The sequence below is a fragment of the Triturus cristatus genome, chromosome 7 (genome assembly GCF_964204655.1).
Source record: "Triturus cristatus chromosome 7, aTriCri1.1, whole genome shotgun sequence".
Taxonomy (NCBI): Eukaryota; Metazoa; Chordata; class Amphibia; order Caudata; family Salamandridae; genus Triturus; species Triturus cristatus.
In genome coordinates this window covers 723,493,123-723,508,972 of record NC_140590.1, presented here as the reverse complement: position 1 = coordinate 723,508,972, position 15,850 = coordinate 723,493,123, and the positions used below count along the sequence as shown (strand labels likewise).

The 15,850-nt window shown below is 48.6% G+C and overlaps 1 protein-coding gene across 2 annotated transcripts in view; it reads left to right on the top strand.

The window, feature by feature from the left end:
• Positions 1-15,850, top strand: part of RNF213 (ring finger protein 213) — a 2,329,248-nt gene that overhangs the window by 934,211 nt on the left and 1,379,187 nt on the right. For both annotated transcript variants that reach the window (XM_085617427.1, XM_085617426.1), the window contains exon 15: positions 4,657-4,779. In XM_085617427.1, the coding sequence (XP_085473553.1) occupies positions 4,657-4,779 (123 nt within the window). The remainder of the gene's footprint in view (positions 1-4,656; positions 4,780-15,850) is intronic.

Here is a 15,850-nt window from a genome sequence, read left to right as displayed (position 1 = left end):
ATGAGGCCCTGCAAAGCATCAAAAAGGACACGGACACAGCAAAGTCCTTAGGATCCTTAAATTATCGGAAGGTTCCATTCAGAGGAGCTCGTGGACGAGGGTTCACTTCTTACAGAGGCAACCAGCGTCAATATTCCACGCAGTCAGGACAACCGTACAAGGCTCAGTACTCGAACCAACGCCAAGGTCAATCGGCGTCTTTCTCTCGTCAGTCCCAGCGAGGGCGTCAGAATCGTCAGGGACGAGACCATGCCAAGAGGCAATAGCGGCCTCCTGGCTCTGACTACTGTTCCTCCCCTACCAAGGACACCGGTTGGGGGCAGGATCTCCTATTGTCTGGACAGCTGGGTCCTTATAACAGCGGACCGGTGGGTTTTGAATATTGTTCAGAGTGGCCATACGTTGGAATTCCAAGATCTTCCTCCAACGAGAGCTCCGGACGCCCATCCCTCAAAACATCTCCGACTGTTACATCTCGAAGCCCACCAACTATTCATCAAGGGGGCGATAGAACCGATACCTCTTTCGCAGAGGGGCAAGGGTTTCTATTCCAGGTTCTTCCTGGTTCGGAAGACGGAAGATACGTCGTGTCCTATACTAGACCTAAGGGAGCTCAACACCTATCTCATCAAGCTCTCCTTCAGGATGGTCACTCTCCAGGATATTCTCCGTCTACTGAATCCGGGCGATTTTTTGGCGTCCCTGGATTTAGAGGATGCGTACTTCCACGTTCCAATTCACCCAGCTCACAGGCAATATCTACGCTTCACAGTAGGCAAGAGCCATTTCCAGTTCAAAGTGCTTCCGTTTGGCCTTCGGTCTGCACCTCGGATATTCACGAAGATGCTTGCACCAGTCGCTGCTTTTCTCAGAAAGCAATCGCTAGAAGTGTTCCCATACTTGGACGACTGGCTCGTCAAGGCTCCATCGCTCAAGGCGACTTCTCAAGCCGTTTCAACTTGCATTCAATTGTTCGCCCACTTGGATCTTCAGCTCAACAGGTCCAAGTCGGTGCTGATACCCTCCAGGTCGCAAAGGTTCCTTGGAGCTATTCTGGACACGACACTATGCACCGCTCGTCCGTCGGAGGAGCGTCCACGCAAGCTGATCACCTCCGCTCGTCAAGTGCTGCAGAGGAAATATTTGTCGGTTCGCCTGTACAAGTCCTTACTCGGATCGATATCATCCTGCATACCATTAATACCGCATTGCAGGCTTCATATGCGTCCTCTGCAGGAGGAGTTAGACAAACAGTGGCGCCAGGCAGAAGGCTCATTCAACGACAAGGTGTGGGTAACACCAGGTATGCGCAAGGCCTGCGAGTGGTGGCTGGTAAAGGAGAACATCGCAGTAGGATTAACATTCCTGACTCCACCGTCTCCTATGGTGGTGACCACAGATGCCTCCTTAGAAGGCTGGGGAGCGGTACTCCAGGAGCTTCAAATCAGCGGTCACTGGAGTCCAGCACAGAGCTTAAACCACATCAACCTCTTGGAGCTGATGGCCATTCGCATAGCCTTGCTGGCGTTCCTTCCCAGACTTCAGAATCGTGCAGTGCTGGTCCGGACGGACAATACGACGGCCATGCACTTCATCAACAAGCAAGGCGGAACGAGATCGCGGACTCTGTCCAAGGAAGCTCAGACGATCTGGGATTTTGCAATTTCTCACAAGATCAATCTACAAGCCGAGCACCTAGCAGAATGCCTCAACATCACGGCGGATGCTCTGAGTCGTCAGACGGAAGTGACTCACGAGTGGGAATTAGACCAAGCCACGCTGGAGGGAGTATTCGAGGTTTGGGGTACTCCGACCATAGCCCTCTTTGCGTCCCCGGCGAACGCCAAATGTCAGTTTTACGCAAGCAAGGTTCCCCATCGAGGATCTCTGGGGAATGCCCTTTCGATTGCTTGGTTTGGCGCATTTTGCTACGCTTTTCCTCCCATTCCTCTCATTCCTCGAGTTCTCAAGAAGGTCAAGGCGGAACCGTGCAAAATGATTGTCATTGCTCCAGCGTGGGCCCGGCAGTTCTGGTACACGGAACTCCTGCTTCTCTCCCAGGATCGCCCAATTCGCTTGCCGCTGATTCCATCTCTGTTGTCGCGGGATCAGGGACAGGTATCCGGATCTGAAGTCACTACACTTGACAGCGTGGCTCCTGAATACAGAGAATTCCGTCATCTGAATCTCTTCAGGGAGTGCAGGGATGTGTTGTCTCAGGCGCGGGCGCCAAGCACGAATAAGACATACAGGGCAAAATGGAAGAGGTTTTGTCTGTGGTGCCAGAGGAATAAACTCCATCCTTATAAATCCCTGCCACATCAGGTTTTACCTTACATCCTGTCGCTGGCTAAATCGGGTCTGGCGCACTCTTCTGTCAAGGTACATCTGGCTGCCATATCACGTTTTCGACGAAAGACATCGGGGCCATCTCTATGGTCCGCGAGGATTGTAAAACAGTTCCTTAAAGGGTTGTTTCGGATGTATCCTCCGGTCCGAGCACCTCCACCGATCTGGCAACTCAACCTAGTACTGGCTCAACTCATGAAAGCTCCCTTTGAGCCAATTCACAGGGCGGACTTGAAGTTCCTCTCTTGGAAGCTAGCCCTCCTCTTAGCGTTGACATCGGCTAGGAGGGTTAGTGAACTCCAGGCTCTGTCCATAGTGGAGCCATTTCTTCAGTTCAAAAAGGATGTGCTAATATTGAGAACCAACCCAAAATTCATCCCGAAGGTGCCATCGGATTTTCATCTGAATGAACCCTTGATTTTGAATTCCTTTTTTCCACGTCCTTCTACCCAGGCGGAACGAACATTGCATTATTTGGATGTCCAGAGATGTCTGAAATTCTATCTCGAGCGCACATGATCTTTCAGGAAGTCTACACAGTTATTTGTTTCCTACAGTGCTCCACGGAAGGGATTGCCTCTCGCTAAGAGTGGCATTTCCCGCTGGATCTCCAGTGCAATTCAATTCTGTCATCAGGCTGCGGGCAAACCTTTGGACAGAAGGGCCCGTGCTCATTCTACAAGAGCGATGGCGTCTTCAGTGGCTCTTTTTGCTGGAGTGGCTATCAAAGACATTTGCAGGGCAGCAACGTGGAGCAGTGTACACACCTTCACGAAACACTACTGCCTGGAATCGGTGGGACGAGATGACGCTGCTGTTGGTCAAGCAGTCCTCAGGAATCTTTTTCATTGAGAGGTGAGCTTTCCCTACAATCCCTCCATCCTGGTAAGCACATTTGGTTCAGTAATGATTGTTTTTTACTGTAAACTGAGATGATTATGTAAGGCCTTGTGTCTTCCAAAATGTGCTTTGGTGATTTACTGCTTACTATTCTGATACAAAGCATGAGAATCTATGAAAGTTCCAATACTGGGGTAAGAAAACAAGTTACTTACCTGTAACTTTGGTTCCCCGGTATTGGTAACTTTCATAGATTCTCATGCGCCCACCCACCTCCCCTGGGAAAGCTCTGCCGGTTTACTAAGGTAGTGGCTGTTTGCACAACGGCTACGAAAATCTGAGGCTCTGAGCTCCCTCAGGAAGGTTCCAAAGGGTGAGGCTGTGCTGATTGGTCCTGGCAAAAGTTTGGGCTCTTTTACACAAAGAGGGTGATATACTACAAAATGAGATGAGGCCTAAGCCTATTTTCTCTTTTGTTTCTATGGTTATGATATATTTTTTATTTACCGAGGCTCACATTCCGACGACGGGGAATGATACAAAGCATGAGAATCTATGAAAGTTACCAATACTGGGGAACCAAAGTTACAGGTAAGTAACTTGTTTTCTTCTCAGGCATGGGCATGAGATTCTGGAACACCCTTCCCCCGAAATCAGATTGAATCCCTCAACTGTCTCATTTAAGTAAGAAGTCAAAAGCATACTGATGAACAAATCTAGGCTGATGAACGCACTGACTATACTCTAGAACTTGATCTTTCCCTTGCCTGCTCGCATGCTTATTTTCTCTCAAACTATGTTCTTACTCTGTTTTACTGGTGGCTGTCCACTTGGAACCTGTGGTTTGCTCTCTAGGAGAGTCTGCCACACCTTGTCCTACTTGATGATGATGTTGTTCTTATACAGGTCACCTTGATCATTGTTTAGCGCTCTGATACCCGCAAAGGTCATGGTCATGCTTTATTGTAAATGAAATAAAAATGTATGGAAGAATTTCTTCCTTATGCACAATCCCTAGCACTGTCCACTTTCTGCAACAAATTAAGCAAAGTTCCGTGGCATTTATTCTTTTCCACTGTGATGGATTGTCACCAAGCAAGGCATTTATCCTGTGGTACTCCTAATGACCAGGTACATATACATGAGATTACTCTTGCAGGAAAATCTGCTCAGGCATACTTTACCATCCTCTTTTTTTTGTACATATCCTACATTTACTATTACTTTATGTCTGTGCCCCAATATTGTCCTATGTGGCATGCTCATATTTCTATATTAACTCCAATATGTTCCTATGTAACACATCCTGCTGCCAAGTGACTAGGTCAGCTCTATAAAATCTTGGGCTACCCTTAGGTAGGATGTAACAGTAGATTCAACCGCATCATGTTTGTATTTGTTTCTGAAATAGTGGACTGTTGCGTCTGACACCCCACAATAATTGGAAGTCCTCTCATTCTCTTTTAGGAAGGTCCGTTTCAGCAGATAGAAATCTACTGCAAGCATCATGATGTTATTAGTGAGTTTCATTCAGACATCGGCAAGTGCTTTGAAGCCTGTGCCATTGAAGCTGTACATTCTGCTTGCCAGGTAAGTGAAACTCAGACCTTGCATGCTACTTAAAATGAAATCGGTCTGAATTTTCATGAAGTTGATAATGAAAGGCGTTGCTGCTCACAAGCATCGCATATGTGTGGTGTAAATCGTACTATCATCCAGTCAATAAAAACACGTGTACCATGTTAGTGGTTGACGACAATAAATACAGTAAATAATTATAAATAATAGTAAACATAAGAACTACAGAAAATTCGTCTCGAAGTGAATAGTTCATGCAGTGTAATCTGGATCACATCATCAACCAGTGCTGACTAATAGAATTTAATTTTTAGTGTTAAAACAGAAACTATTAGGACCCTGAAGCTGGATCTTGTGCACAGGTGGCTGGGTGTTGCACTTGGAGAGCGGCTCCAGCCAATTTAAACCTTTAAATAAATACCTCTAAGGAGGTTTTCCTTTCTAGAGATGTAGATCTAACTTATCCTACATTCTCCTTGAGAAGACTATATATCGCAACTGCTGAAGTCATTATTGTCTACACTTCTAAGTTGCATCAAGTCCTCCAAGTAAGGGGGGTTTGGGTATGATTTGTCGTAGACTTTGCCAGTTAGAAAGTACATGCCGTCTAAACTGTTCTTTTTGTGACAGGAACGAATGACTTGCCTTCAACAATGCGTATAGAAGCTGCCAATTTGATATTGTTCACAGAAAATGTTATCTGCAAGAAACGTTGCCAAGGCAGTTTTTGCTGGAATGATCTTAAAGGAGCATTAGAATATCCAGTCAAACTTGGCTCAGTCAATAAATGTCATCTTTTCACAGACTGTTTTGAGAAAACCTATTAAATACTTCCATACCCCCAATTTAATCAATATCCCAGTATCATAAGTATCTGTTCGAGGCATATGAGCTGCAGATTGTACACTTAGCATAGATCGCCATCTGGTGTTGGGCCCGGATGTTTGCAGTTTGTTTTTGTTCTTTGGACAGTCTTTGGAAGTCACGAGTTCGGTGACTCCTCCTTCGGTCCGTACTGCGCATGGGCTTCGGCTCCATCCTCAGATTGTTTTTTTCCGCCATCGGGCTCGGATGTGATACTTCGTGCTCCGGCTTCGAACTTCTACGGTTCCAGCCTCGACGGAAAATCCTCGTTCTTCGAGTTTCCTCATCATCTTCATCTCTCGAAGAGGCACTTTTCTCCATCCCGTACATCGGCACCGGCCTTCGGGCCCTCCTCGACTCCGGTCCCGGCCGATGGAAAGGACTCCGTTCAAAAAGTGCCCAAAATGTGGGTCTAAATTTCCCCACACCGACCTCCATCAGGTGTGTAACCTTTGCCTCTCCCCAGAACACGAGGCTAGAGACTGCCCCGCCTGCAAGTCTTTTCGCTCAAAAAAGACCATCCGGGATCGAAGAGCTCGACGCACCATGGCGCACTCATTGACTGCGGCTCCACCGGACCTCTTCGGAGACGACGCCGGAGCTTCGGGGCAACTACACACCGAGCAGGAGGACGACGTCGTCAGCGCTTCCGAGGCCGACGACTCCGATGTGGAGGACATCACACGGGCGCAGCGGGTCGTGAGTACTGTACCCCCTCCCACCCCCGCGCCCAAAACCAAAGAGACTCAGGTTACACCCTCGCCTGCAGGCCTGGGCAACACCAAGCACGCAGCTTCTATCACCCCACCTTCGGGCCCGGTGTCGAAGCCTCAGAAGTCTCATGGCAGCTCGGGATCGAGCCAGCCGACGCCTGGTGCCGACAAACCCCATTCGGCACCGAAGAAAGTGACACCCAGCTCGACTCCGAAGCCACCGGTGCCGAAGCCTGGACTCTCGGTGCCGACAAAACACAAACACAAATCTGTCGGCACCGACGCTCCGGCGCCGAAAACTCCTTCGCCGAAAAAACCAGAGGTTCCAAAAAAGCAACACAAACCATCGAAACCCTCGGCTCCGAAAACCTCGGCGCCAGCGGACGAATCGGTGCCACTGGACCTCTTTACACCTGACCCTTTGCAAAAGACTCTATCTAAAGATCCAAAGACTGGGCTATTGACTTTAATTGTCAAGAAAAGACGTCTTGACACACCGGCTCCTCCTCCACCGCCCAAGCGGAAGGACTCTGCTACTTCTCCTCTCAGAGTGCCCTCCCCACTACCTCCTCCTCCGCCTCCTCCACCGCCTCCACCCCCACCCCCTCCCAGGTCTCCGCCACCCTTACCTCATCGCTCCCCGACCCCCATCCCCAGATCCGGATTACGGGGATCCAGATTATGACCCGGCGGACGCCCCAATGGACCCCACTCCACCGGGGACCCCAGACCCATGGGAAGACTACCAAAACCCTGACATTCCAGATGTACCTCAGGACGACCTATACCCATCCAGGCCGTCTCCCCCTGAGGACTCCTTAGGGTTTCACCACTTAGTGCAGAGAGCAGCACACTACCATGGGGTGGACATGCATTGCGAACCAGTGGAAGACGACTTCCTACTGGACACATTTGACATTCAGAACAAATCCACGTCTATTTTGCCCATGCTTAAAGGCGTCACCAAGCATGCTGCAGAGGTGTTCAAAGACCCTGTCAGGGCCAGGGTGCTGAACCCTAGAATAGAAAAAAAGTACAAGGCGGCACCCACAGACCCTGCATACATTAGGGGCCCTGCTCCCTTAGATTCCCTAGTTGTGTCCACAGCTAGAAAGCGGGCTAACTCCCAGTCCTCAGGAGAAGCCCCACCGCCAGACAAGGAATCCAAACTTCTAGACGCGTCTGGCAAATGCACCGCCTCCCAAGCTGCAAACATGTGGCGCATTGCTAATACACAAGCGCTACTTGCGCGCTATGACAGAGCACACTACGACGAGCTTGAGGCTCTTATGCAACACCTTCCCGAAAAACACAAGCGCAAGGCTCATGACTTGATACAGGAGGGTAAGCTAATTACAAACACCTCCATTAAGTGTGCCCTCGATGCAGCCGACACTGCTTCTAGAGCCATAAATACCAGTGTCCTGCTTCGTCGCCATGCCTGGCTCAGGATCTCAGGGTTCAAGCCTGAAGTCCAGGCGTCCATACTAAATCACCCCTTTGACCAACAAACTCTCTTTGGGCCAAAGGTGGACGAAGCATTGGAAAAGATGAAAAAGGACACAGACACAGCAAAGTCTATGGGGGCACTCCAATCACAGACCCCTAAACGCTCCTTTCGACGCTCATCCTTTCGTAGCACAGGCAGAGGCTACTCCACCGATAGCGCCTCTACCTCCTTCAAGTCCCCTTCTCAAAATACCTTTTCAAAGGGCAACCAAAGGGGTGGTTACAGAGGCAACAACAATAAGGGCAGGGGCAAAACTAACACTACCCGTTCCGCAACCCCGCCCGCACAATGACTTCCCTTCCCTCCCCCCAGACCATCCCACTCCGGTCGGGGGCAGACTACAAAACTTTATCCACGCATGGGAATCCATAACATCGGACAAATGGGTGAACCAAATTATTCGGTCAGGGTACTGTCTCGAGCTAACATCTACCCCACCCAATATCCCACCAAGGCACCGTCCAATGTCTCAAGAACATTCCACACTGCTCAAACAGGAGGTGCTCTCCCTCCTCCAGAAACACGCTATAGAGCAGGTCCCCGTCAATCAGCAAAATCTAGGGGTCTACTCCCTGTATTTCCTTATACCAAAGAAAGACGGGACCCTGAGGCCCATCCTGGACCTCCGGCCTCTAAATGCGTACATACATTCAGACCATTTCCACATGGTCACCCTACAACAAGTCCTCCCGCTCCTCTGTCAGGGAGACTTTCTCACTACCTTGGATCTGAAGGACGCATACTTTCACATTCCAATACACCCTTCTCACAGGAAGTACCTCAGGTTCGTGGTAGACGGTCAGCATTACCAATTCACGGTTCTCCCCTTCGGAGTCACCACCGCACCACGGGTATTTACCAAATGCCTAGCAGTGGTAGCAGCACACCTCAGGCGTCAACAAATTCACGTCTTCCCTTATCTCGACGACTGGCTCATAAAAGCCACGTCCCACAACCAATGTGTGCAACACACCAACAGCACCGTTCAACTACTCCACCGGCTAGGCTTCACGGTGAACTACCAAAAGTCCCACCTCCTACCATCTCACACAAAGCAATATCTCGGGGCAACTATAGACACCTCCAAGGGTATTGCCTATCCAAACTCAGCCAGGATCGCAAGCATACAAGCCTTGCGCAAAACATTCCTTCCTCAACACTCTCTTCCAGCAAGAGTGTTTATGAAGCTCATAGGAATGATGGCGTCTTGCATTTTCATAGTGCGCCATGCAAGACTCCACATGCGTCCACTTCAAGAGTGCCTAGCACGACAGTGGAACCAGGCCCAGGGTCAGCTGACGGATCTGGTGTTGGTGGACGGCCGCACCCATCACTCTCTGCAGTGGTGGAACACCACAAACCTTTCCAAAGGGCGGCCGTTCCTGGACCCGGTTCCTCAGGTGATTCTAACAGCGGACGCATCGCTCTCCGGCTGGGGAGCGCACCTCTTACACCTCACAATGCAAGGTCTATGGACGCCACAGCAAAAATCGCTCCACATCAACCATCTGGAGCTCTTGGCGATCTTTCTAGCCCTAAAATCCTTTCAAAAACAGATTTCGGGCAAAGCAGTCCTCATTCGCACAGACATGACTGCAATGTATTATATACAAAAACAGGGGGGGACACACTCTCCCCAGCTCTCCCGCTTAGCCCAGAGCATATGGAGATGGGCAATTCCCCAAAACATCTTTCTCCTGGCACAGCACGTTCCAGGCGTACAAAACACCATGGCAGATCTGCTCAGCAGACAAACGCAACAACTACACGAATGGGAACTGCATCCACAAGTTCTTTACCCATTCTTCCAACAGTGGGGGCATCCTCAGATAGACCTCTTCGCCACCCACGAAAACAAAAAATGCCCAAGCTTCGCCGCCAGATACCCACACCCAATGTCCAAACGCAATGCGATATGGATGAACTGGTCAGGCAGATTTGCATACGCCTTTCCACCTCTCCCGCTAATTCCATTAGTGGTAAGGAAGCTACAGCAACACTCCCTCACACTCATTCTGGTAGCCCCAACATGGGCCAGGCAGCCGTGGTACACCACACTACTACAACTATCGGTGGTACCACACCAAAAACTGCACCTGTCCCCATGCCTCCTAACCCAGAACCATGGAGAAATCAGGCACCCGGACCCAGCTCAGCTCAACCTTGCGATCTGGCTCCTGAAATCTTAGAATTTGGATAACTTAACCTTTCCCCTGATTGCATGAACATCATCATGGAAGCCAGACGTCCTACCACTAGAGCATGCTATGCCGCAAAGTGGAAAAGATTTGTAATTTACTGCCGTAATAATACAATCAACCCTTTAGATGCATCCATACAGCACATCATATGCTAACTGCTCCATCTTCACAGGTGTAACCTGGCATATTCTTCCATACGCCTACACCTAGCAGCGATTGCTGCTTATCTACAAAACAGACAGCATTTATCACTGTTCAGAGTGCCCGCTATTAAAGCCTTTATGGAAAGCCTTAAACGAGTAATTCCTCCCAGGGCACCACCTTCCCCTGTATGGAATCTAAATGTAGTTCTTACACGACTAATGGGTCCACCCTTCGAACCAATGCATAAATGCGAGCTACAGTTCCTCACCTGGAAAACAGCTTTCCTCGTAGCTATTACTTCCCTTAGAAGGGTTGGTGAAATACAAGCGTTCACTATACAGGAACCCTACTTACAAATACATCACAGCAAGGTCATACTTCGTACAAATCCGAAGTTTCTGCCCAAGGTCATTTCCCCCTTCCATCTCAATAAATCGGTGGAATTACCTGTCTTTTTCTCGCAACCTCAATCTTTTGCAGAAAGGGCCTTACACACACTTGATGTTAAGAGGGCTTTACTATACTACATACAGAGAACGCAACCTTTCAGGAAGACTAAACAATTGTTTGTTTCCTTCTCTCCACCACATAAAGGCAACCCCATCTCTAAATCGGGGATAGCTAGGTGGATTGTAAAGTGCATACAAATTTGCTATCAAAAGGCAAAAAGAACATTATCTGTTCCACCTAAAGCCCACTCTACTAGAAAGTTAGGGGCTTCTATGGCTTTTCTAGGGAACATACCCTTAGATGACATCTGCAAAGCAGCCACATGGTCAACACCGCACACCTTCACAAAACATTACTGTGTAGACGTGCATTCCAAGCAACAAGCTAGTGTGGGCCAGGCTGTACTAAAGACACTTTTTCAAACCGCTGCAACGGATACCGGTGGTCGCCGCTAAGGCTGGGTACTGCTATATAATCTATGCTAAGTGTACAATCTGCAGCTCATATGCCTCGAACGGAATATGCTACTTACCAGTATGCATCTGTTCTTGGCATGTAGAGCTGCAGAGTTGTACACGCCCACCCGCCTCCCCGGCTACCTGTATCCGTTCCAGTCCATCTTATTTAGATACAACACACATGGGTTTCTCACTGTTATTACTACGCTCCATCATTTCCCTGTTGGCGAAAAACAATCTGAGGATGGAGCCGAAGCCCATGCGCAGTACGGACCGAAGGAGGAGTCACCGAACTCGTGACTTCCAAAGAACAAAAACAAACTGCAAACATCCGGGCCCAACACCAGATGGCGATCTATGCTAAGTGTACAACTCTGCAGCTCTACATGCCAAGAACAGATGCATACTGGTAAGTAGCATATTCCTTCCGTACCACTTGAACTGAATAAAACTAGTCCTGAGTAAGAGACACTGGTCAAAGACAGTTTATCAGGTTCCCTCTTAGGTGCTAGTGTACTTGACAAACTAAAACAAAGACTGGCAATGCAAATAGGTCCGGCTTTAAAAAACAATTTGTATGGTAATGTGGATAATTACTACTCAATAGCATGGGAATGTATATGTATTTGTGTGCAAGCAAGGAACTGTAGAAATAAAATTGGTGTAAGTTAAAGGGCAAGTGACAGTTGCACTGTCAAGGCCGACCTAAATATCCATGTTGGTTACTGACTGTCCTCCTCCCATCTGTTCCAGCTGCCGGAGAAAAACACCATACATTATCGGTAGGAAGCTGGCTCTGTATATACTATATCAAAAAGAGATATAGTGTACACAGAGTTCAGTAAGTCCACAAAGGTATAGCAGAGGATAAAGTAGATAATACCTAACTTTCAATTTAGTGGTAGCTGGGCTGAGCAGTTAGGCTTATCAGAGGGTAGTTTGACTGTATTCGTTGTATACACTCATTCAAGGCAGGAAGACATACTCAATGACTAACTCCAGGCCAATGTTTTGCAAAAATATTACTGTTCAAGGCATGTGAGCTGTAGCCCACATGCTTTGCATACTCCTGCCATCTAATGTTGGGTCTGGATGTTTGCGATTTGTTTTTCTTCAAAGAAGTCTTTCCAGTTGCGAGTAGGTGACTCCTCCGTTCGGTGATAGTGCGCATGGGCATCAACTCCATTGTTAGATTGTTTTTTTCCGCCATCGGGTTCGGAAGCGTATTGCTGTGCTTCGGTTCGAAACCGTTCTTTGGGTTCCCCTCAGTGCGCAATCCACTCTACCCTCAACGGTATTGTTTTCGTACGCGTAGCCCACTTCTCCAAAACTTCTATTTTGATCGGAAAGCTAGTGGAAGCCCATCAGGCCTCACCGCGTTGGCCACCTCGCAGTCGATGGAACGGACTCTATTCAAATTCTGTCCTCGGTGCCACGCAAAGTACCCACGCACCGACTCGCACAAACTGTGCAACTGGTGCTTATCTCCGGAGCACAACTAACAGAGCTGCAACGCGTGCAAATATTTCCGTTCGAAGAAAACGCTCCGCGATTGGCTCGATGTTGTGAAATGTAGAGCCAAAACATTGAATCCATGCCGGACATCTTCAGAGAATGTTCAGAGAAGGGGCCGAAGAAGAACAGGAAGAACCTGTATTCATTTCGGAATTGGACACTGACATGGAAGAACACGTGACGCAAGGTCAACGTATCGTGATTACCGAACACCCCTAAATATCTATTCAGCCCAAGCAAAAGGGTCCGGCCCCACCTCCGCCTTCGGGCTACGGTCCGCACCAGGAAGATGTTTCCAGCGCCCTACCTTCCGGCTCGGCACCAAAACATGCATCAAAGCCTTCCGGCTCGGGATCGATTCAACTAAAGTCAGACGCCGAGCCAAAACCTTCGGGCTCAAAACCCAAAACTGCTTCGGAACTGAAACATTCGATGCTAAAACCAAAACCAGCTTCTGACCTTAGACCTTCGGCACTAAAAATTAATTTGACCCTAGCAGAGAAAATTTCGGGTCCGAAACAGAAAGATGTTCCTCTGCAGCAGCAGGACCCCTGTTTCGATGTCCCACCCCTGAAATCAGACCCCAAACAGAAAGAATTCTATATTACTTCAGTATTGGAACTTTCATAGATTTCCATGCTTGAATCATTCCCTGTCGTCGCGATGGGAGTCCCCGGTATATATAAAAATAGTAGTACAAATCACTACAAATCAGAAACTAGGCCTAGGCCCATTCTAGTTTTGTAACATATACAGCTTTTTCGTAAAAGAGACCAAATAAAATCAACAACCAATCAGATTAGCCTCACCCTCTAGAACAGTGGTTCCCAAACTGGGGTCCGGGGACCCCTGGGGGTCCCTGAAGTCTCCTCAATAAAGTGTAGATATATAAAGAGGCTAAATGCACAATTGAACATTTTAAAACTTACTGTAAATGTGAAGGAATTTGAAACTGGAGGCTAAAAATTAAATTAGTATCCTCAGATTGATTTGCGGGAGCAGTGCAAGTGCATCAAACTGAATATAGTATGGATGATGAGCGGCGTCAATTGAATTTAGAAAAGCTCCAGCAGTTCTATTAAAATTACATTTTGATTTCTACTTTAATTATATGTTTTCTAATTAAATAAAATGTGTTATTTGTGTATTTGTTTGAATGCTTTTTTTGTATTTTTGTGTATTGTTTTGTGGTTCAAATCATGAACATTGCTTAGGCCGGGGTCCCTGACTTCCAGTAATGACTCGTGGGGGGTCCCCGGATTCAAATAATGATTCAGTTGGGGTCCCCGGGTTCCAGTAATGATTAAGTGGGGGTCCCCAGAAGTCAATAGTTCGGGAACCACTGCTCTAGAACCTTCCTGAGAGAACCTCAGACCCTTAGATTTTCTACCGCACGTTGTGCCAGGAAGTCTCCACTGAGCTATGCTCAGTTATTTCCTTGTTACTTCTATTAGTAGAGTTTTTTCAAGAGCTTTTCTTCATCTTGGTTCTTCATCTTTATTCAACATGCCTGAGAAGGAGAAAAAAGGCCTTTTTAGAGCTTGTGCCACAGTTCATGCTTTTGACTATAAAATTAGGTTTCCAACGCCATTTCTGGTACAGGAGTTTGTTTCAGCTCCCGCTCTTCCGCCAGCGGGACCTTCCACGCCTCGGCTACCGCCACCTCCACTGCAATTAATAGTGGAAGCACTGTCTTCAGTTCCTTCAGTCGAGGTTGACACCTCGGCTAAGGACCAGGGTCAGGCTGATCTTCTGGATCAGGATAGAAAGTGGGATGATTACATTATCCCTACTCCTGCTTCCCCTTCTCTGGTGCCAGTGGATTCTCCACCTAGGGACATTGGTGGTTTCCATAATTTGTTGGAAAGGGCAGCTAAAAGGTTCGATCTGCCTATGCCATCGGTACAGTCGGAATGTTTCCTGTGTGACTTTAAAGAGCCTTTTAAAACATCGGTGAGGACAATCCCTGTTGTTAGTCACGTTTGGGAAGAGGGGCTCAAGGTGACGAAGCCACCGGCTACGGTAGTCCCTGTGCTTCCTCGTTTGGAAAATAAATACAAGGCCCCAGAGGACAACCTGGTGAGCCAACCAAAGCCAGACTCCGTTAGTTCGAGGCATGTGGGCTGCTGAATTCATATCTGTGCATAGATCGCCGCCTAGTGTTGGGTCCGGATGTTTGCACGTTGTTGTCCTGTAAGAGTCTTCGAAGTATCCTGGGATAGGTGACTCCTCCCCTGGACTACAGTGCGCATGGGCATCCTCTCCATCCTCAGATTGTTTTTTTCCGCCATTGGGTTCGGATGTGCTATCTTGACTCAAGTTAGGAAAATCTTTTTTCAGGCCAAAAGGCCTTTAGTTCGCGTCGGTACTGTTCTCGATCGGTATCGATAGTATCTTTGTTAGTTTACTAACTTCCAGAACAAACTTTCGCATCTTACCCGACCGTCGATTCGACATAAACGATGGAATCGAGGACACCATTCAAGAGGTGTCCGGTATGCAATGCGAAATGTCCCCACGTCGACGTCCATCCGGTGTGCAACAAATGCCTTTCACCGGATCACGACGAATCTACATGCATGGCCTGTGCCAGATTTCGATCCAAGAAGACTCTACGGAATCGACGAGCGGCGAGACTCGAGGCGCAGCAAGCGGCACCGGCCCCGGCCGACATCTTCAACGCCGAGACCGAAGATGTCGAAGAAGTGGAGAACCTACCCTCCAGTCCCGTTTCCGAACATGACTCTGGATCGGAAGACGTCGACGAAACACTCTTTCGCAGAGATGAAGACGACACCGAGGTAGGAGACTACAATGAGGCCTTAGGGGCCGAAGAGAGTAGCTCCGGTGACGAGCAAGGCCTACCCGTTCAGACTGAAGAAAGCCCAGCGCAACAGTCTATGGCTCCGGTCGAGGGAACGCCTTCGGGCCTTACCCAAGACCTATCCCGCAGTTCTTCGGCCCCGCCCTCGGGCCCGGCCTCGAACATTCAGCGGCAGCCATTAATGCCCAAACCGGCTGGTTTCCCTTCTTCAAAACCGAAACCGAAAGCTGTATTGGTTCAATTGAAACCGAAAGTGGCGCTGGTCGGATCGAGGCCCTCCACACCTTCGACGCCAGCAAAACACATCGGCACCGAGCGCACCAAACGAGACTTCGGTGCCGAACTCGAAGCGGCCGACGTCGGAGTCGACATGAGGAAGAAGGCCTTCGGTACCACCAAACCTG